The sequence below is a fragment of the Arvicanthis niloticus genome, chromosome 4 (assembly GCF_011762505.2).
Source record: "Arvicanthis niloticus isolate mArvNil1 chromosome 4, mArvNil1.pat.X, whole genome shotgun sequence".
Classification (NCBI taxonomy): domain Eukaryota; kingdom Metazoa; phylum Chordata; class Mammalia; order Rodentia; family Muridae; genus Arvicanthis; species Arvicanthis niloticus.
Window position 1 is genome coordinate 5,063,848 of NC_047661.1, and position 22,171 is coordinate 5,086,018.

The 22,171-nt window shown below is 37.1% G+C and overlaps 1 protein-coding gene across 2 annotated transcripts in view; it reads right to left on the reverse strand.

Moving 5' to 3' along the window:
• Positions 1 to 2,468: 2,468 nt before the first annotated feature.
• The window catches only part of Cyp7b1 (cytochrome P450 family 7 subfamily B member 1), a 167,026-nt gene continuing 147,323 nt past the window's right edge, over positions 2,469 to 22,171 (reverse strand). For both annotated transcript variants that reach the window (XM_034500888.2, XM_076932164.1), the window contains exons 5-6: positions 14,696 to 14,871; positions 2,469 to 9,992 (exon numbers count right to left, since the gene is read on the reverse strand). In XM_034500888.2, coding sequence (XP_034356779.1) covers positions 9,696 to 9,992; positions 14,696 to 14,871 — 473 coding nt within the window. In that variant the 3' untranslated portion in view covers positions 2,469 to 9,695. The remainder of the gene's footprint in view (positions 9,993 to 14,695; positions 14,872 to 22,171) is intronic.

A 22,171-nucleotide genomic window follows, 5' to 3' on the forward strand; every position in this document is an offset into this window, starting at 1 on the left:
TTTAATTATGCTCAATAAGATAATCTTCCCAGCTTGAGAAAGAGTTAATTTTTTCTCAAAGACCAGAGCTGTCCTTGTCTTTTCAACCTGATTCACAGATGCAATAAAATATGAAGCAAATTTACGATCTGTTTCAAGCATTTTATTGCTGTATTTTTAAATTCATATATGCACATATAAGAACTATGATCTGTGAATAATTTGAAATGCTATAGTAGAATGATACATTTTAGATAAAACATAACCATATCTTTATATAATTATCTCAGGTTAAAATAAAAGAGAAAAATAGATTTCTAATGTGGACCAAACTGAAAAACTAATGACAGCCATAAACTGCTAACCAACCATAAATTAACATCTTCATCAAACGGTAAAGTGGTATCACTGGTTGTATAAAGCAAGTAGTATTTCTCCTTATACGTTTTAGAGTAAAGTCCAGGTATATTTTAAGGATCTATTATTTACAAATACTTTCCAGTCTTAAAGATTTATTTTTTTTTACTAGGAGGATGGTTGCAACTCAAACCTGCCATGCTAATAGAGGTGTTTACGGATGAGAATTTAGATTTCAACATAAAAAAATGCTTCATGACTCAACCTCATTTTACACATTTATTCAGCTCTGGTAATTACAGAAGTATTTAGTACAATGATTTTTCTGTTAAATATGCTTATGTTTTCTGTGAAGAGGCAACATTTCCCCCCATCCGGGTGGTGGTCATGAAGGTTATGAAGATTATGTACCTAACTTGTTAAAATACTAAACCATTCATTGTTGGTTCCAGTAAATGCAAGTAAATTTGTTATGTACAGTCTCTCTGCAGTACTCCATTCAAAATCAGGTGCCAGCCTGAGCCTGTACCCTTCACTCCAGACTTTAATGAGAGGAAATGACTTCCTAACCAGGTCTCACCGTCACATGGAGATCCAAGAAAGGGAAAAGACCTTCGATCTATGGAATGTCGGACACATCAGCTTGTGTGATCAAATAATACTTGGGTCTCTGTAACTGTAACTATTTTCTTTTGTAGAAGCATTAAGTGCATATTTAAAGTGTGAATGTCTTAAATGAGTGGAATTTAAAAGATCTATGATTGCTCAACCAATGGATCTCTTTTAGCAATTAAAAGCCTATTTTCTATGAAAGTAAAACAATTATCTGGATGATCGGAAATGTGGTAGCAAATACAAGTGATGTCTGTGGCTCAGTCATCACTGGCGACCGCTTGCCCTGTAGAAGAGCCGCAGATGGTGTTACCAGGGGTCGAAGGTTAATGAAAATGTGCACTAGTCCACAGCCCTTCCTTAACTTTAACTTTTGAAAATATTGTTTAGTCTACGTTCTTTCTTAAAGGTGAAGATAACTTTTTCAGTCGGATTGGGTTATTTCAAAATAAGTTAGTTTAAATTGATTTCAATGATGAATCATTAGATATAATACCTCTGCCTGGTATTTTTTACCTTTCTACTTGCTTTGTATTACAACAACACAAATGGCTGTAATAGGTAAAAATCGATGCCGATGCTGTCTCTAAGCACATTTTCCTGTGTACTCTGCAGTACAGGTTTTCTTATATCAACTACTCTTTAGAATCTGGCATAACCATAGGGATTTTTTAAAACCCAGCCCTACTCTGAATAGAAAATGAACATTATTACTTACAGGATCATGCTAATTCCAAAAAAATATTCATATTTTAAATTTCTCAGTGTTATATAGAGTACAAATTAAAGTTAAGGTATAGTTTTCACAGAATATCTATTTAATTTCCATTTAGAAAAAAAAATGCTGACCCAACCAGTTCAAAGGATCAGGTGCACCTTCTGAAACAGTTGGCTTCAGTTACCTGCTAACAGGAGGATGGCCATCTCATTGTCACCATTTGTGACTCCTTGCTCTGTAGAAGTCACTCAGAGTCCCTCCAAACCATTAGTGTTCCCAAAGAAATGCCAAGTATCTCAGTGCAACACACTAGCAACTTACCACAAAGGGGCCATTTTATCCTCACCATCATCATTCTGTTATAGACCTTGTTGAACATTCACATTTCAATTTTGTCAATAAATTGAGTACTGTCCAAACATTACTCAGTTTTCTTCATTATCTGTTGAGCAATGAAGAAAGCAAAAGACAACACCTGACTAGACTGAAACTCTCTCTCATTTCCCGTTCTTCTTTTTCCACAGACTAGAAGGTATTAAAATTTTTAGGCAAGCCAGGTCAGCATTCCAAATTTAGTGCTGTTTCTTGGATCTCTTTTTATTGTACATATAGACAAAGTTCAAGTGTATTGAAAGAAACTTTGAACACTGCATTGTTTAGGGGAGAGTATCAGAAGATGCGAACATATACATAAGGAAGGGGAGGGATGAATTGGGTTATTCATAAAGCATATTCAAAATCCGTTTTTAAACAAAATGTCACCCAATTTACTCTTAGTAAAGATATGAGACATAAACATAAATTTACTGATTTAAAGGTTGATTTTTATTGTAAATTAAAGAATATTAAAATATTTCATTTGTAAAATTTTTGAACAACACTTCTTTAAGATAATTGACTTTGTAAATCTGTATGTATCATTTAATAATCAAAAATGGAAAGCAAATGTATCAAGACAATAGTTGATTTTTTAGAATGTTTCAGTCTATACACATTTTGAAATGTAACTGTTGACAAATTTTCACCTATTCAAAAGTTTTAATTTTTCATGAACTCAATTAATGTACTCTAGATATTTAATATTAGTTACATTTAGGCTAAAAAGCAAAACTCATTGGTCAGTGTCCTGACACTATAAGAGTAAGTAATGAGAGACGCCCTTGGTCCTGTGAAGGTTCGATGCCTCAGTGTAGGGGAATGTCATGCAGGGAGGCAGGAGTGGGTGGGTGGTTGGGAGAGCACCCTCATAGAAGCGGGAGGGTGGTGGGATAAGGGGTTTCAGGAGGGAAAACTAGAAAAGGGTGTAGGTAATAACATTTGAAATGTAAATAAAGAAAATATCCAATAAAAGAAAAGAAAAAAAGAGTAAGTAATGATTGACTTGGGTAATGGTAATTTTATGACGTTGGTCACTATAACTCAAAATAGAGCTACAAAGTTTCATGCTAACATTTTTCTAATTGAGTATTCGGGTATGCGTTCCTAATAATGTAGTACAATAAACAATAGTTTGCAACACTGGAAAACTTAATGGGTTAAAAGTGCACATTTTAAAGGATGAAAATTATGGTTTATACAATCTAGTCACTTTTCATTCCATAATTCAAATCGGAGTACATAGGTCTTTGAAGAAATTTTAAGATTGAACTGTTAAACTAGAAGCTGTTTAAAGGAGGTATTATCCAAATCACTTTTTATGATAAAATCAGCACACATGAACAGGGACATTTGAATTGTGAGTATCTCCTTGCTGGTGACTGGAGATCTGAGACAAAATGGAGCTGGCACAGCAACAGGGGTAAGAAAGCCAGAACAAAGTAGATGTAAAGACCAGCCAAGCTGTTTCACAGCAAGCCTGACTTAGGAACAGGGCATTGAGCCTCTGCTAACCAATCAAATGTGAATTATAATTGGTCTCTGATATAAAACAGTACTATATATCCATTTAACTTGAAACATAGGTCAACCTATAATAAGGAAAGGATAAAAGTTTAGAAAATATGGAATAGTTACAAAATTCTGGAGATTTAGTGTTTTGTTTTGGTTATATTTTTCATCATATCACTATAGTACCTTAAACTTACATTTAGCCATTTATTGACTAATTCTGTGTATGTGTATGTGCACACCTAAGAATGCGTGTGATTGTATGTAGGTATGAGAATGTGCATGATTTTGTATGGTGTGAGTGTGTGTCAGTCTAGAAGCCAGGTGATAAGTTGCAAGAGATAATTCTCTCTTTCTACCATATAGGTTCCAGGGATGGAACTCAGGTTATCAGGCTTGACGGCAGGCAGCACTACTCACTGAACCATCTTGGTGGTCCTTCTATATGCTGTTAGCTTGTGTAATTCGTTTATGACAATTTATTGCAGAATACTACTTTCTAATGGCTGTTGGGAAAAAGCATATTTGGAAGGTACACTAAATCAGATATTAAAATAATTTTAAAAAGAAATTTATTATTTACAACTTAACATAAAACAAATAAGTTACTTAAATGTTTTTTCTCTTTATAAAGTGTATATACATGAAGGGGAAGGTTAATATAATGAATAGTATCATACTTAACTAGTGGAAATGCTAAGTAAGTATTTGGTTAAATAAATGAATGAGGAAACAGTAATTATAAAATATTCCTGTAACAAACACATGGCCTGTATCATCATCCTAAAATATATGCATACGCATATATAAAATGATGTTTGAAGGAATCATCTTGTATCGAAGCAACAGTAATCCAACTACACACCATGGAACAACAAATAAAAAGCCCCACTCAGTGCCAAGACTAGATTATCTCTTTTAGAGGTCACATAGACCCCTAAACATTATATGTTATTGCCAATGTTCTTAACTAGCATCAAAAATTTTATAGTAAGACCCTTTTTCTAAAGACATTGCATAATTGAGTGATAAAGCATGAAGAAATCAAGCTGGTACTGTCCTGGAAACTTCATTCCTAATTAATTGCTAGCATTCATACTGCTGGAAGATGAATGTAACCAGGGGGAAAAAGCTACAATAGTGAATGGTCTAGTAAGACATGCTCACAGCTGCAATAGTGGCAGAAATATTATGGAGATAACCAATCACTTTATGATTCCACTTGAAGCCCACTTCACAAGTTGATTTCCATACTTAGAACTGCTATTGGAGCCAAGAGTTTGTGGCTACACATGGCATATAACATACAGGAAAAGCCACCACTATAATTCTGCTAAATGAACACAATGAAATGAACACAGATTCCTAATGAGTTATTGTTCCACCCATAGATTGATGCGTCTGCTAGGAAAAGGAAAGTGAATTTTATTTACATGTGTGGTCCCTGGTGGCTCAATCAGGCTTCAGTACAGCCACACATCCAAGAGTATAAGGGCAGTGCAGACTGTACTTCAGGAAAGGAGAAAAATAAGAGGACACAAAGTTATGCAGGCAGGGGAAGTGGATTCATCTTGGAGGAATTGGGGGAAGGGGATGATTATGATCAAAAAACATTATACAAATTTGTCTCAGAACTAGTCAAAATAAGAGAAAGACTTATGTTTTATTTTTGTTTAAGTATATGTACTTGTGGCTACATGTGTGGATGCCACCCGTGTGTGGATGTCCACAGAGGCCAGAAAAGGGTGTTCAATCCCCTAGAGCTGCAGTTATAAGCTGCCTTCTATGACTGCTAAGAACTATACTCAGCATCTAATGAGATAATCATATGATTTTTTTCTTTTAGTTTGTTTATATGGTAGAATCTGTTGGTGGATTTTCATATATTGAACCATCCCTGCATGCCTGACATAATGCTTACTCGATCTTGATTGATGATGTCTTTGATATGTTTCTGGATTTGATTTGTGAGTATTTTATTGAGTCCTTTTGCATAAATGTTCATAAGAGAGATCAATCTGAAGTTTTCTTTCTTTGTTGAGTCTTTGGGTGGTTTATGTTTGTAGACAAGAGCTTGTTGTCCTCTGAGAGGTTCTGCCCAACAGTTGACTCAGACAGATATAGCAACCAAACAGCCAAACAGTGGATGGAGCTTGGGGATTATTATGGAAAAACAGAAGGAAGGATTGTGGACTCCAAAAGAGATAGGAATTCCACAGGAAGACCAACAGAGTCAACTAACCTGGACCCTTGGGGCTCTCAGAGTCTGAAGCACCAACCAAAGAGCATACATACACAGGACCTAGGACTCCCTGGACCATATGTAGCAGATGTGCAGTTTGGTCTTCATGTGGGTCCTGGACAATTGGGATGGGAGCTATCACAAAAGCTTTTGCCTGTGGTATATGTTCTACTAGCTGGACTGCCTTTTCTGGACTCAATGGGAGGGGAAGCACTTAGCCTCTAAGAGACTTGAAGTATCATGGTAGGCTAGGAGAAATACCCAGGGGACTCCTATCCACTTAGAGGTGAAAGGGAGAGGGAAAGGGGAAAAGATTATAGAAGGGAGTAACCAGAAGGGGAGAGTGAGATGTAAAGTAAATAAGTGAAAAAAATTAAATAAATAAAAGAAAACCCATACTCAGTTCTCAGTGAAAGCAGCAAGTGCTCTTCAGTGCTGAGCCATCTCTCTTGCCACCAAAGTAATTTTTAAAAGACAAAAAGTTGGTAATGCATCTCTGTTAAACTTCGCAATTGTGTGTTCAAAATAGGTTCACATGTGTTGGTGATAACTAAGCTGCTAGAACCCATGACTTGTTTTATGAGAAATATGGTCTTACTACGTAGTCCTGGAATGACTTAGTCCCAAAAGCTGGGGTTGCAGATATGTGCCTTGCTTCTGTCTAATTATTTCACATAATATTTCATCAATCATTTTATTTATTTAAAAGTCATATATACATCTTTAAGTATATATTAAACAGAAGTTAGTATATAGACTAACTTCATGTGGTTTTCTCTACTATAATAACATGAAAGTATACTGATTGTTGAATTTTCCAATATGAAAAGAATCTCCATACAGCCATTAAAGAAGACCACATATCCTAATTCACATTTAATAGAAAACAATAATGTGTTTTGTTGAAGGCAAGAGACAAAGTCTAGGGCTCAACACAGCATAAGCATGCATGTGTGCATATGTACCTATGTGCTCACGTGTGTGTGTGTGTGTGTGTGTGTGTGTGTGTGTGTGTGTGTGTGTGAGTTAAAGACTTGCCTTGTCCGTATATTGAGGTCCAGGATAGTTGGAACTACATAATGAAGCCCTGTCTCACAAACAAACAAGTAAGCAAGCAAACTGCAAGAAAGTAACACAAAACAAACAATATTCTCCCCAAACAAAACACTGTTAATCTCAGGGTTTCACTGAAGGCTAACGGTTACTAAGCAATGTAACATGTCCCCTCTCAAACATTCCAATTGACCAATTACAGTAATCTGAATTAGACAGAAACAAATAGTAAGACAAAATCAAACACAAATTATACTTGGAGGAATGAACATTAAGCCCAGGTCAGAAGCATTTTCCAGAGGTAAAATCCCAAGAAATACGGGTTCAGTGGTGAAGCCATCAAAAGAGCCTAAGGAAAGGGGGACTATGGAATCAGACCTATAAAACAGGAGTAGGTTGAAGATAGCAGGTTCAGAATACAAACCATGTTTAATATGTTTAAAGAGATGTAAAGGGATAGTAAAGGTACATTAAAGGAACAAGATGTTACAAGATATGGCCAGGTAGAAATAAAGACAATGAATTCTCAAACTGAAAAATGCAATCACTGAACTTCGAAATGCCATGAGGAAGAACACGTGAGAGCTGAGATGTTAGAGGCTCAACACCAGCTCCAGAGACCTCAGAAGACAAAGGGCCAGAGGCCCCTTAGGAGAATGAAAGCTATCATGGGATTGAATAGAGGAGGTGAGGCAGTTAGAGACAGCATTCCAATAAAGACCATTCGGTATGTACACACAATGGAATATTATTTAGTTTTAAAAAATGAATTCGGTCATTTGAAACAACATAGATTTAGAGAATAGTAAGTGAAACCTTGCCTAGTCTAAATCTATGCACTCTACCTGTGTGTTAGCTTTTATTTTAAACTTGGCACAACATAGGGGACCTAGGAAAAGGGAGCCTCACTTCATCAGATGCCTGTGGCCATGTCTGTGACAGATTGTCCTAACTGATAATTAACATGACACAGTCCAGCTCCTGTGGGCAGCACCATTGCCTGGGCTTTTGGACCTGGACTGTAAAAGGAAGCAAGTTGAGCACAAGAGAGTGAGCAAGCCAGTATGCAATCTTTTTCTGTGGTTTCTATATCAGATTCCTGCCTTGAGTATTGGTTCTGATTTCCCTCAAAGATGGATTGTGATTAGGAAATATGACCACGAATAAATTCTTTTTTCCCCAAGTTACTTTTAGTCACAATATTCTTATTATAGCAACAGAAAATCAAAGTAGAATATATATGAAATCCAAAATAATCCAATTTACTAAAGCAGAAAGTAAAAGGTGATTACAGAGGTTGAGGAAAGTGTAGAAGAAATGACCAAAAGATACAAAATCTCCACCAGGATGAAGACGGTCTTTTGGAGGTGTGTGTGGGAAGAGGCTTTAGCACATTGCTTTGTGAATATAGTTAACAATAGAGCATCATATGGTAAAAACTTGCTACAACGATAAATCTCAAATGACCTTATAACAAAGGTGGTTTGATTCAATAATTTGGGTTGGTTTGATTATTTGACATCTTTTTTTGTGTGTGTGAGTCATAACCTCCCTTTGTATTCTGTGAGTTTATATAATTATAAATGATCATTTTGCATTTTTTAAGTAATGAGATGGAGAATAAAGATCACTTCACATGCCAGTAGACCTTCATGTGGACAGCATACATCAAAGCTGTGCTCTAGAACGGAGAAAAGAAATATTACCATGTTATATTACCTAGCATGGTAAGTATTTTAAGATGCTGTTTTAAACCAATCTCCTTTATAATAACAATAAAAAATTTCCAAAGCATTAGAATTTCTAATTAATACAGAATGAATAAATTTGCTATAATTATTTATCCTGTGAGTTTACATTTTGTATCACCATTTATGTCAAATGTCAGTCATTGGGGTATTTGGTAGTAAAATTTTTTTACTAATCGATACAGGCTGATAAAATTATTTTGTATAGTTTTATTTGATAGTTTAAAATAATAAAGTAACCTTCAAGCCCATAAGGCTGTGGATAAATAATTCTACCTAATTTTCCAATTTATATAAATGGAAACATTCATATAACACAGTTTATACTACAGACCAGTACTACCATCAGTGCTATTATAACTTCAACCTTCATCTCCACAATAAGCCTAATACTATTGTCTAAGGTAACTACTGACTATATAATAGGCTTTGTGTTTTCTATACATCACAATTTAACAGTATCTAACTTGAACATGAGCCATCTTACATAACAATTAATTGTGTTCTATTGAGCTGTAGAATACAAAGTTATAAAGAGCATTTATGGATGATTAAATATTGAAGGGAAGTTGGAACATTTAATCTTTTGCAAAACTCATTTAATGCAAAGGTACCCTGGTGATGTAGACATTATTGGTATTATACTTGAAGAGAACAATTTCATACAGTGTAACTCATGGGATTTAATTTCCCCCTTCTCTGGAAAACTGGAAATTGTTAGACTGTCCATCGATGGCACAATTTTCCAGCAGTACATAAAACCATATTAAAGAATTTCAGTAACTTAAAAAAATCACCCTGGGGCAAATTTATTACTGGAAAAGTACATTCACTACAAATGATAAAAATCACAGTAAGTACGAACTTGAAAACATTATTTTACCTTATCCTGAAATGATTGCCATGACATTTTTTTTACACCATCATGTTGCTCTATTTTATGACAGGTTTTGTGACCCAAAACAAACTGGATTCATTGCAATCAAATATAAATTTGCCATTTTCAAACAAATAAGAGTAGTGGTTGCATTTGGGGGAGTGCAACAAATCACAGAGCTCAGCAGTGCAGCCCTCTCTGCTAAGCTTCTCCGCCACACTTTCAGCTTCTCCAAGATTTTGCCTTGTACCTAAATGAGATATCAGAATTGGGATGCTGAATACCTAAAAACATACGGCTGTGGTTTAATCCTATAGGCTTCCTGTCAATTATTTCTAAGTCAAAATAAGTTAAAAATATAATCAGTAGTAGCTTCATTTCATTAACTGCAAAATATCTGCCTGGACATTTGCTTATTCCAAGTCCAAACGGGATAACGTAACTCTTCAGCTTTTTTCCGCCTTTGAAAAATGTGGTTTTCTTCTTACCATCTTCTAAGAAGCGATCAAACCTAAATTCCTATAAGGAATAATAAACACTGTTAAAATTAAATCTTTACAAGTTCGATTTAAGTCCAATAGATTGCTTTTTGTCTTAAAAAAAAAATACACAAGGAAGTAAAACCTGAATATATGAAAGTCAAACTCTCAAAAATTCAAGTGTTACAAGGAACACCTATATCCAAATACTTATACCACTTCTCTTCTCGGCTCACATTTCTTTTGTTGTTTCTTATTTGATATTTTATACAGTCACAAAATACTGAAGTCTGGAAAATTGATAAAGAAAAACATTATTTTGGCTCATGATTGTGGAGTTCCAAAAGTCTAAGAACTTGGTGTTGATGGGGCCTTGTGCTGTTCCTCAAGACATTAAACCACAGGGCATGTTGGTGCATTTAGAAAAGGAAAAATCAGAGAGAAAGTCTCCTGTTATAGTAACACACTTTTCTAGCAGCCAGTATACTTTCAAGAGATTAATAACAGGGCAAAGGCCCTAACCATAACAACCCGGCCACCTGTTAAAGCCTCACCTCTCAACGCCACCAAAATGGTATCAGATTTCAGAAGGAGTTTTAGACAGGACATACATTCCTCATATTATAGTGACTGCAGTGAGTTTTCTAAGAACAGAGAGGCTACATCTATTTCCATTTCTTTTATAATAGCCCCATGCATGCATATGTATATGTATGCATATGTGTATGTATGTGTATGCATATGTGTATGTATGTGTATGCATATGTGTATGTATGTGTATGCATATGTGTATGTATTTGATGTATATGTCTATGCTGATTATGGGTAGAAGGGGTCTCCTATACTGTTGCTGTCATTTCTGCTATAAAGTAATGAATCTGAGCAGCCACAGTTTCCTATTCATCTATCCTCTCAACTAGCTACTGATGGATGAGTATCATGAATTTAGGATTCAGTGTTTATGTTTGGATTAAAGAAACAGAAAATAATAAGATTCAACAAAGCCCCAGAGAAAACCCAAACTTCAAAACAGATTTTGCTTTTTTCTATGTTAATGCAAATTTCTCCTATAAGTTTTCTATTAGAGTATACTCTGCTTTGGTTAATTCTCTGTATCAGGTATTTCTGATACATATATATATATATATATATATATATATATATATATATATATTCATAAAGAAGTTATACTATTTGCTGTAGAAAATTAAAGAACTCATATATTTAGAGTAGTCGGTCTGCACTCTTAATTTTGCCAAGCTGCCAAAATAGTCCAGTTCAACTCTCATTTAAATGTTAAAGGGTACTTAGTGACATTATTTTAGTCTATTGTGAATTAAACTTCCAATTAAATTAATGCTCATGGTTTGAGTTTAAATGACCAATTATTTTCGATAGAGTTCATTAGATCTACTTAACCACCACTTTGATATAAACTACATGAAGTCAAATGTAGAGAAGTAAGTAGGTCAGATCCAACACATTTCTGGTTATGGCAAACCCCTATAATGTGAATGAATTATGATTGCATTACAAATGTTCAAAACATTTTAATGGCAGTCTTGGTAGGGTTGGGACAGTCACTTCCCCTATCAACATTTGCTTTACTTTAGTTTATCCAGAATATTTAATTTAAGTATTTGAACATGGAAAACCTTTGCACAGTTTCTACTCCTTCCTATCTTGCAAGGCCATAAAATAATGTTGGCAAAATTATTTAGCATTTGATAGCTTTTGTTAATTTCCTAACAAATAATACTTTAAACAGATTGGAATAGATGTATATTTTAGTGCTGTTATGGAATGTAGCCAAACAAATTTAATCAAAGCAGAACTGAAAACACTGCTCACCCCTGAAGTAAAAGTCATGATAGTCTCTGTGGACATACAGTGTTTCCAGTAGCACATGGAACCTGGTCACATCTTTCCTGGTAAACATCTTTCATCTCTGTGGCCCATCCCTGCCTTCTTGAACTCAGCACTAACCCTTCTGGTTAGCACTCTAGCACTTTTTAGCACTCTTCTTCTCGATGACCAAGCTAGGCAGATTACTGTTCTTCCCTAGAGCTTTCTGCTAAGGCCAAATAGCTTAAGTAAAATTTAACATGAAACAGAACCCTAGAAAAAAGGTTCATTATAGTTCTGGTATTTGATCTAGAAAAAGCAAAAGAGGAAATTTAACATGGAAATTTTTTTATGGCTTCATTGTATCCAAATAATGTAAAATAAACCGCAAACTACCATGGCTTCCCAGGCTCTCCTAAGTGACTTCAAAGGCTGTCCTGTGAGATGCCAGGGCAGCTTCCTCAAATTTCTGTCCTATTTCTTTAGTTTGTTCAGAAGTAATATCTCAGAAATTTATATTTTATGCTTTATTTAGTAAAACTAAAAGGAAATGGACCAGTAGCATTTGCTCTGTGACCTTCATCATGGAAACATAATTTCAAATAATGTTTGAAAATATATTTGAATAAAAATTATTTTCAATTTGTTCCACTGCATATGCATGGGAAACCTACACAGGTCCATGTTGGGAAGGCCTGCAGTCTCCATTAGAGACTTAGTTCAGTTTTAGTCCCCAAAGGGAAGATATAATAATCTCGCCTGGGCTATTTGAGATAGCAACGCTCAACAAGCTCCACTTAAAATCAGTGTTGATCACAATCACTTAAATCCTTTGAGGGACCTTAGGGTGTCAGAAGCAGGAGCAGGTGTAAGACGCCGAACGTGCCTGCTGCTCACTAGGTCTTCTGCTAGAATTTCCTGGAGCTGCTCACATTCAGTGAATTGCATTGGAGCCTGAAATTTGAAGAGATCTGGCCAGTGTCACAAAGGACCTCAAAAAAATAAAATATATATAAAAAATAAATAAAAAATAAAAAAAAGTCCTTTGCTTGGAAAGACAGCAGAACAGAAACCAATGGCTTGGGATCAGTCTTTCTCTGTACCTCATCATGCAAAGGTGATAGAAACTAGAACCAGCTCGCGCAAGATGTCAGAGTGAGAAGGGATTCACTTTTCTCAGCCTACCTCTGCATTTTCACAGCCTGCAATACAATGATACTCCCATAGCAGGGTTCCACATATGCTTGTTGTACTAATGAGCAAATAAGATTAATGTCTATTTTTAAAGCAATATTCATGTTCTTGAAGAAAAGATAGGTTCTGAGTGTGAATGTGATTACACACAGAATGGCAAGTGGATGAATATTTAGAGTTTACAAACAACAGAAATGGTACAACACTGAAATACTTGATGCCCAGTTTGGATAGGGGATAGGAGATAGGGCATGTTTCTAGGCTGGCTTCAAACATACAGAGATCTACTGGTCTTTGGTTCGTCATGCCTGGCCCTAACACTTATAATGCATAATTCTGGTTGTTAAATTCCTAAGGTTATCAGTCAGATTTAAAAACAAAGGAACCATGGAGTCACAAGGGTGGGAGGTGAGGAAAGCACAAAGAACGGTGCCTAGAGAGATGGTGGCAATCTGGTAAACGTTTTTTATTTGATGACAACAGTAATTCTGATTTAACTCTGATGATACAAATAATAAACTCTGCTGCTAATTGAATAATCACAAAGAAAACCATAAGTAGAAGTGAAAAACTGTAGGGGGGAGTGGTGCCATTTTAGCAAATATTTTTCAGATTTAATTTCAGTTATTTTATTTATTGCTTCTATACGAATACATGTAATTTTTGTTATTTACAAATTCAGAAATAAAGCTTGTCCTCTGGAGAATGCTCACTCATTGGCCAAAGCTCGAAACCCTCTTGGTTGTCATTATCTGAATAATCCTTCTTATAAGAAACCATGCAACACTTTCCTCTCTTGGTAAGACATTGACTTTACTGGTTAAATACATACAAATTATGTCATTGCTTTTGAAGTGTGTCCTCTTATTAATTTCTTAATATTCAACTCAGGTTGGCTGCAGAACATGTGTCATAAAAGCTATATTTAAAAGTGGTTTATCTATAAAACATTTAAAAAGAGTACAGAAGTTTCCTTTTCAAAAAATGATCAGTAAATATTAGAAGTCAGAGTCTTCCTTCATGCAAAGCACAAGAAGAATGTAACTGCACTCTATTTGCATGCAGGGGGTGACTCTCTGAAGTGGTATTAAGGGATGAACCAGGGTAGATTAATTTCCAGTCTTTGATATTCATTAACTCTAGCTTCAGGAAAAAAAATACAGGAAGAGGACACAATTACCCTCAGAGCTTCACCGAGAGCAGCAGCTTCACAATTTGAAGTTCATAGTGCCATGCTAATTGATCAAGCAGGGCACATACCTTTACTAAAAGGGCTTAACTACTGTTTTGGCCTAACTAAAGTGATGATGGTATTTGACTTCTGAAGTCAGTTTCTGTTATTTAACTTTTATGCCACATATCAATAGCTAGCCCCCAATGAGGTTCAGAAATTCCTCGTCAAAAACAATCTAACTTGGTGGATAAGGTAATGGTGACCAAGTAAAAATGTCCACTTCATTTGAATTTAGCAACATTTAGAGTTATCTGGATTTCTGTTCACAGATCACATAATTTGTCAAAGCCAGATTCTTAGAGAGAGAGAGAAAAAAAAAAAACTTCTGTAGAGGCATAAGCTTTCCTATTAGAGGGATAAAACATAAGTCATCACCAAGCTGCCTCAAATCTTTAGTGGGAATGAGTGACTGGCTGAATAGGAGTGAGCTTGCTTACTCATCAGCATTGACTGGCAGGCTTCTTGTTTACCTTTGGAGCCTCAAAGACTTCTGGGTCATTGTGTATCATTGGAGGAAAGACAGCTACCAGGTCTCCTTTCCGCAGAGAGTAGCTCTGACTCTCTGAGCTGAAATCCATATCCTCTTGCACTTCCCGGATGATGCTGGAGTATGAGCACAGCCTCAGAACCTCAAGAATAGTGCTTTCTGAAAGAAACAAGCCACAGCTGCGGTAAGGCAAGAGAGTGCTCCGTGAAGCTTCCTCAGTTGCCTGTTAGAACTCATGACCAAAAACCTTGCCTGGAAGGCAAATAGTATCTTCACATCCATTGAAAACTAAGAGAGAGTCAATGAGACTGTGGGTGCTGAGGGGAAAGGACCTGGTGACTTTGCCACAGCATCTTTGGGATTTACAGGCAGGGGGTAGGCATATTGTTTATGGACAGAGAAAAGGAATAGTCTCCAGGAGAGGAGTAGTCTGTTAGGGACACAAATATATAATAAAGTGAAACTATATCCCTGCCACAGCACACTACCTCACCAGTCTGTAGACAAGTGTTGCCTTTAAAGCCAAGTTTAGCCACATAAAAGCCTTTAGACAGTTAACTGAAAGTTAATTATACTAGGAACATTTGGAGACAGCTTAACTCTTAATTTCTCTTATGCTAGTTGTAAATAAAATGAGTCAGCATTTGTTCGAAATTTTTCAAAGGAACAAATGTTTATGATTTAAAAGAAAACCACATTTTTTTTTCTCAGTATCCAGGGAGAATAACATTCACCATCATATCCTAGAAGATTCCAGAAACTGAATGTCCTTCCTTTCCCAGTGGCCTTCACCTTTTGCTCCTAGCACGGCAGATTTTATGGCTAATTTCCGGCGATTTATCCTGGCAGTTTGAGGAGGAATTCCTTTGGGAATAATATGCATAATTTGCATAAATCACTCTGATAGCATGCATATCAGTGTGTAGCTCCTGTCAAGAGCTACGTCTCTCCCTTCATAATCAAAACTGACTATGTTTCCACCAGCGTGAATGGGTCCTGGAATATAAAGCCTGGTTCTTTCTAATCAGCAATGTGAAAGAGTGCCAAATGGAGCTTCCCCCCTTTCACATGATAATAAATGGTTGTGTTGATGACTTACAATTTAGAAGCCTCGCACACATACACATGTTCAGAGACTAGCTTCTTGGTGCTGAGCACAGTTTTGGCATAGCCTGTCCCTAGTTATTAGATTATTAAAGGCAGACACATTAGAGGTAGCTTGTATATAGCAAAGCACAAAATAATAAATATTATTTTAGTAAGATTTAAACCTAGGAGCAGCTTGCATAGGGACATGAAGTAGCTTTGGGTGCTTCTCCCAGGAGGTTTTTCCTTGAGCACGCATTTGTCTAAAGAAATGAGGCTTTGGTTAGCTCGGTGTGGGCAGGGCGGTGATTCAAAGTGACGTATAGTGAGCCTGTGCATATTCTCTTAGACTGCCTTCGTTATTATAATCAGGCAGAGTCAAATCGGTTTGCTGGTGATGAGGCCAGAAAAGAACTTTGGTTTTGGAACATGGACTTTACTGCAGATAGCCACAAGGCACCTGACACGACAGATTTCAGCTGGCCAGACACCAACAACCAACATTGTTATGGTGAAAATCAAGGATAGGCTTCCCATGTTGTGCTGTTGGTCCTGTTGGACAAACGGTAGCATAACATCATTTTAACATGTGGTATGAAATAGTAGCTGACATATGTAGTAGTTCTGTTCACACAAGTCCAGTAGGGGTGTGGGAAGAAGAAAGACAAAAGCAAAATCATGCTTGGGGTGGGCTGCTGTGACAGGGTAGGCATTTAACAGTTCGGATAACACGGTCATTTCCGATTGGCTGGTGTGCTCTCGGGAAGCATGGCAGCTTGTGCCTACTGCAGTATCACAAATGACAATTGGGCAAGCATATCTTATGCAGAAGTTAATCACAATAATGGAGCTGAAAGTGTGGCTCAGCAGTCAGATCGTAAGTGACAAATCTGTTTTACCTTCCAGTACCAGTTATGTGTGCAAGACGAGGTTGGCTCTTGCTCTGAGCGATCATGCCGATAATCATTAGGCGACAAAAGTAATGAGTTGTGTTATTATCACCAATGGAGAGGCGAGCTTATGGGGTCTGCAGTACAGCATAAAGACACAAAAGCCAGCAGCACTTCCAGCAGCCCCGGAATGAATGTGGGCAGAGCTATATGTTGAGAAGGATGACAAGGGCACAATGAAAAAGCTGCAGTTTCTCCTTGTAGTTGTCATAGTTGAGCAGACACCAGCCAGTGCCACTGACAGACCAGCTGGGCCCTGGGAGGACTTCCATGCTACACCAGGAGGTACAGTAAATTATCCTGCACGGTAGAGCAACATCTGTTTCTATGCTAGTGCCGAACAAACAAGGCAGTTTAAAACATACCAAGGGATAACCAAGCAACAAATGAACATGACCCTGATTTTTTTCCCTCCCTTCTCACACTCGAGGTGCTAAACTTCATTGTGCAAGCATTCCATAAAAGAAATGCCAGGTTTTTATTGGCTAAGGTGTTGTCAGAGAGACTACATATTTCCAAAATGGAAGGGAAAAGCTTATAGTATTTTTATTCTTAGAATTGTCTTTTTTCTATCTTCATTTCCTTTATACTAAAGCTAGTACTTGGTTCACAATTCGCTCTAGAATTAAAAAACAACAACGACTTTCCATCTACTTATAAATATTCAGTCTTTAAACCTAATTTGCTATACTTAGTTCGCATGCCTTCAAGCATTTGTCTTCCAATTCCCACTGAATAAATGCGTACTAATGAGAACTGAGCAAGCTGCTGAGGCAAAGCTGGGTGACTGGGGTCTGGCCTGCCACCAGCTTGTGATAGGCGGGCAAATTGAGTTAAAATGAAAAGTCTTGTCAGCTAAAATTCAACATGGTAGCCAAACAGCAAGCTGTCAATCATCCATCTAAAACAAGGGACTATAGGTACTGAAAGGTCACTGTGAATCATTAGTGCTCACTTGGCTTACATATGGAAGCTAATTTTAATTAAACATGATCTCTATCTGTAAATGTTTTATAAAACTTATTGTGCATAATGGATTGCTAATTTATGCAAGCATTTAGCAGGTAATGGGACCCTCTAATTATTGGACTATAGTGTAGAAAAATGGCTATAGAGAATGCAAATATTTGGGGGATAAATCTACACAGGGCATTGCAAGGTGCCAACAGTTCTAGCTGTTGTTCAGATAAGGCTGCTTGTATACCGTCAAGAACTGAGTTTTACTGACTACCATCTACAAGACAACTGGGTCACAAAATTTTCATGATGAACTCACAATTATGAGCCTACACTACCTTCTTTACCTGGCTAGGAGAAAAAAATGAGTTTCTTTTTTTTTTTTAAGATAGAAAATTAATATGATCAAAAGTTCCAAATAAAGAGGTAGGCATGTTTTAAGCTGTGATGTTTTACAATCCAACTGGAGGGAAATGACAAATCAAGGGAAATGCTCGTAGGAAAAGGCACATCCGCTTTGTCTTTGGAATAACTCACAGATAATTCCCATTTGTAGATTTTGAGTGCCAAAGCAGATCATGATAATCAATAAAGCCTGCTGCAGTGCAAACACAGATAAGCACATGCACATTTCTGCCTCATACTTAAGCCATGTCTGTATATGTGGAATGAATACACTGTGACATGGCTGGGCTGTTAATTTGGGTCACCTTAATGATTGGTGCAGGCTGGCTTGCCACCTGATTAGCCATGGTGATCAGGGGATAGTGACGATGGCAGCAGTGAACAGAGCATCCATCCCCCTATGGTTACTGGGGCTGAACACATGAATGCTCTTAAAAAGAAAATGGCTAGGAGTGGCCAAGGGATTGGACATGATAGAGCTGTTCTATACGAGGTCTGATGAGATGTAGCTCAGGATGCGTGCACACACACACACACACACACACACACACACAGACACACATATTTCCGGGTATCTTTATATAGTCTCTTAGACAGATGAGGAAGTAAAAGAGAAATTGTGATAATTAATATATAATTCAAGGGAAAACCATAAGGTTTTAGATCAACAATTGTATATTTGAATAAACTTAAAAATAAATCCGAGTCAGTACGCATGCCTACCTTCACACTGCATTGCAGAAACAGGCTTCGATTCCTGCCATTTATGGTTTCTGCTATATATTTATATGCATGTAAGTTAAACAGTCATGTGCTCAATACAATCTTGTTAAGGTCTTACTCTGCTCAGAGCACTGGGACAGAGTGGCTGGAGGAAAGAAACCCAATGTGTGGGTTTGACCTGTACTCATGCAGCAATCAGAGGAATTCAAAAGCACACAGAATCAAGTGGCTTCTAAGGTAGCACTTTAAGATAAATTTTTATTAATCTCTCTCTCTCTCTGTGTATATGTGTCTGTGCACACACACACACACACTCACAGTGTGCACAGGTGACCAAATGCATATGCTCATAGGCCAACCTCATGGAAGTTGGGTTGTCAGGCTTGGTGACAGGCACTGTATCAGCTGAGCCCACCCACTCTCTCCCAAGCTGCTACCTTAGACATTGCATACCTTACTTCTTAAATTGCCAAAGACTTTGATTTTTTCAGCCACATATCTGCTTCATGAAGCAGCTCCAACAGCTTAATCAGCACATGCATTATTGCTTATTTTTTGAGGAAAGCTCATAACTATTGGTTTACCATCTTAGGTTTTCAGGGTTTTTTTTCCAGTGTATTTTTTTTTTGAAGTATAAGGGACCGCACTCAAAACCTTGTACATGCTAGACAAATGCTCACTCCCTGAGCTATATCTACAGTTCAAACTAAGGCATTCATGGATTGATAGTACATTTTATTTGTTTGTTTGTTTGTTTTTTGTTCTATCTTGGTTTTTTTTATGGTTCTGGGGATGGAGCCCAAGGCTTTACACATGCTATGTAACTTCTCTAGCACTGAGCTATAATTTGTCATTTTATTCTTCCTCTTCACCCGTTCCTCCCCCCTCCCTCCCTCCCTCCCTCCCTCCCTCCCTCCCTCCCTCCCTTCCTTTCTTCTGTTTGACAGGGTCTGTCTTTCTAGCCCAAGCAGGCCTTGAACTCATGATTCTCCTGCCTCTCTTCTCTAGCTCTGGTATTACATCCCATATCACTCCCTCGACTGGTATGCACACTTTCTGAATTATCACTCACAAAAATTACTTTTCACATTGAAAAGAAGTTTTCTTCCCTTTAATTTTCAGCCTTTATATATAAAAAATCAATTCCTGTTTCCAAACCATTTATAACCCCTCAAATACATATAGTTATTTCATCATTTCGTTATGCATAGGGGTGGTGCTTTTGTGCTGGCCAGGCAAGAACTCTACCAGAGATACGCCCCAGCCTATATTAACTCTGTTGTATTCCTGTCAGAGATGATATGACATTAGTCTTTTGACATGCTTGGTAAATTCAGATAATTGATAGGCCTCTTACAGTGTGCCAGAACTACAAGCACTGCTTGAGTTGGAAAAGAGACAGGTGCTTTTATTTTTTTGTGTCCCAGACACCATACTTCTATTGGTGTGTCACATGTGCACGCAGACAAGTAGTGAATTTTCTAAATAATTTAACCACTTCTTCCTTCGAAGCATTCTGATATCCCAGAGATTACCAGCTACTCTGGCTGCCTGTTATAATCACAGGGGATTAGTTTTTTTTTTTTTTTTTTTTTTTTAAAATAAGCATAACATCTCCATCCCAGGTCAATGAAATCAGAGCCACAACATTAACCAAAACCTTGAAATGAGGGGTGCTGAACCTTGGCCACATAATAGAATCACCTGGGGCCTTTTAAAGCCATCAACCCTTACTACAGAATAATAAAATCAGAATCTTTGGGGACCAGCCCAGGGATGAGTATTTTTAACGCTCTCCAGATGACTTCAGCGAACAACCAAGTTGAGAGCTATATTGCTTGAAGCCAGGTTCTGCCAAGAAGCCTCATTCCTTTTTGTTCTGGTTTACGTTTAACACTCATGTGATGAATTTACTTTAATTTTCATTGAAGTTACCTTCCAGTCAGCTTATATTTTCTTCCTGAACCCCTTAGCTTTGTATTAAAATGCAAAATTGGTAAATAGTGAAGTCAGTATTTTTTTCAATGATATTTCCCTATATTATACATGAAAACTTATTGTCTACTGTCTGTTTCTAAAGTACTTCTTTCTTCAGTTAAGATTTTCTCACAGGAGACTAGTGATACAGTGTGGTCAGAAAGCATTTGCCTACCATATGCAGAGGCCCTGGGTTCAGTCTCCAATATGGTAAAAAGAGAGGAAAAAAAATTACTAACATGAAGTGAAATTCATACCTTCTGTGTTTCCTCATGAGAATATTTTGGTAAGCTTCATAACTGCCCCATTTATCTAAATGCCTAATTTTTCCTGTACACAATTATAATACTGAATCCTGTGTTTGAGAAGCGGTGGTACATGTTGTATAAAAAATAGTGGTCGTTTCTTGAACAATTTTGCCTGAGGTGACAGTGATTACCATCAAGCATTAAAGCCAACAGCCTGCATCCAGGTTTGCTACTGTTTCACTGCATGGTTTGCACTTAATTCTTGCTGAACCTTTCTACTCAGTGATCAAATGGAAACACTAAGCAAGCTAAGTGACACAAATCCCTAACACAATTTCTGGCATTTGGTGAAATAATTAACAGATTTAGGGTAGGACTACAGCTTGGAAGTAGAGTGCTTACTTAATATAATCCCTTGCACCTTTACAACAAAACAAAACACACTATTACCCTAGGATCTTATCCCGAGGTTAAAATCTGTGTCACAGTCTCAAGACTTGTCTTACCAAGCTTGTGAACATAGACTTTGTGGTAGATGGCATGCAATAGTCTAAATATAAAGAATTCTCTCAGTGGGGACAATAAAAACTAATCTGGGATAGTGATATCTCATAGGAAAGATACATTTATGGTCATCAAAATTCAAGTAAAAATTGCCTCTCTCGTGAAAATATTGTCCTTTATAAAAAGACTGATAAGACTTAACAGCAACCAGAGCCCCTCCCAGCGCCTTGGTAAAGACCATGAGAAGTAACTAAAGCTACTTTGAAATGTTTAAACAACTAATATGTTTAGCATGGATTTATGACTATAATTGTTTAGTATTGGATGTTTAATTTTGCATCTAACCTTCCTGTTTTAGGCCTCTGTCTCTTCGTTCCACCGCTCACAAGAAATAAGCTTAGACCCCGGGCATGGAGGCAGGCAGGCAGACTAATATCAGATCTCCACCTCTCTCCCTCAGCAACTCCAAAAAACTTCCCCAGTCTTATTCCCAGCTTTGTAACAAAACACCTTCTGCAGCCTCCCTTTTTGCCCTCATCTTCAGTGGATCACACAGCTCTACCCCTTTACATTTCCTTTTCACTACGTACTGCTTTATCTTAGCCAGTG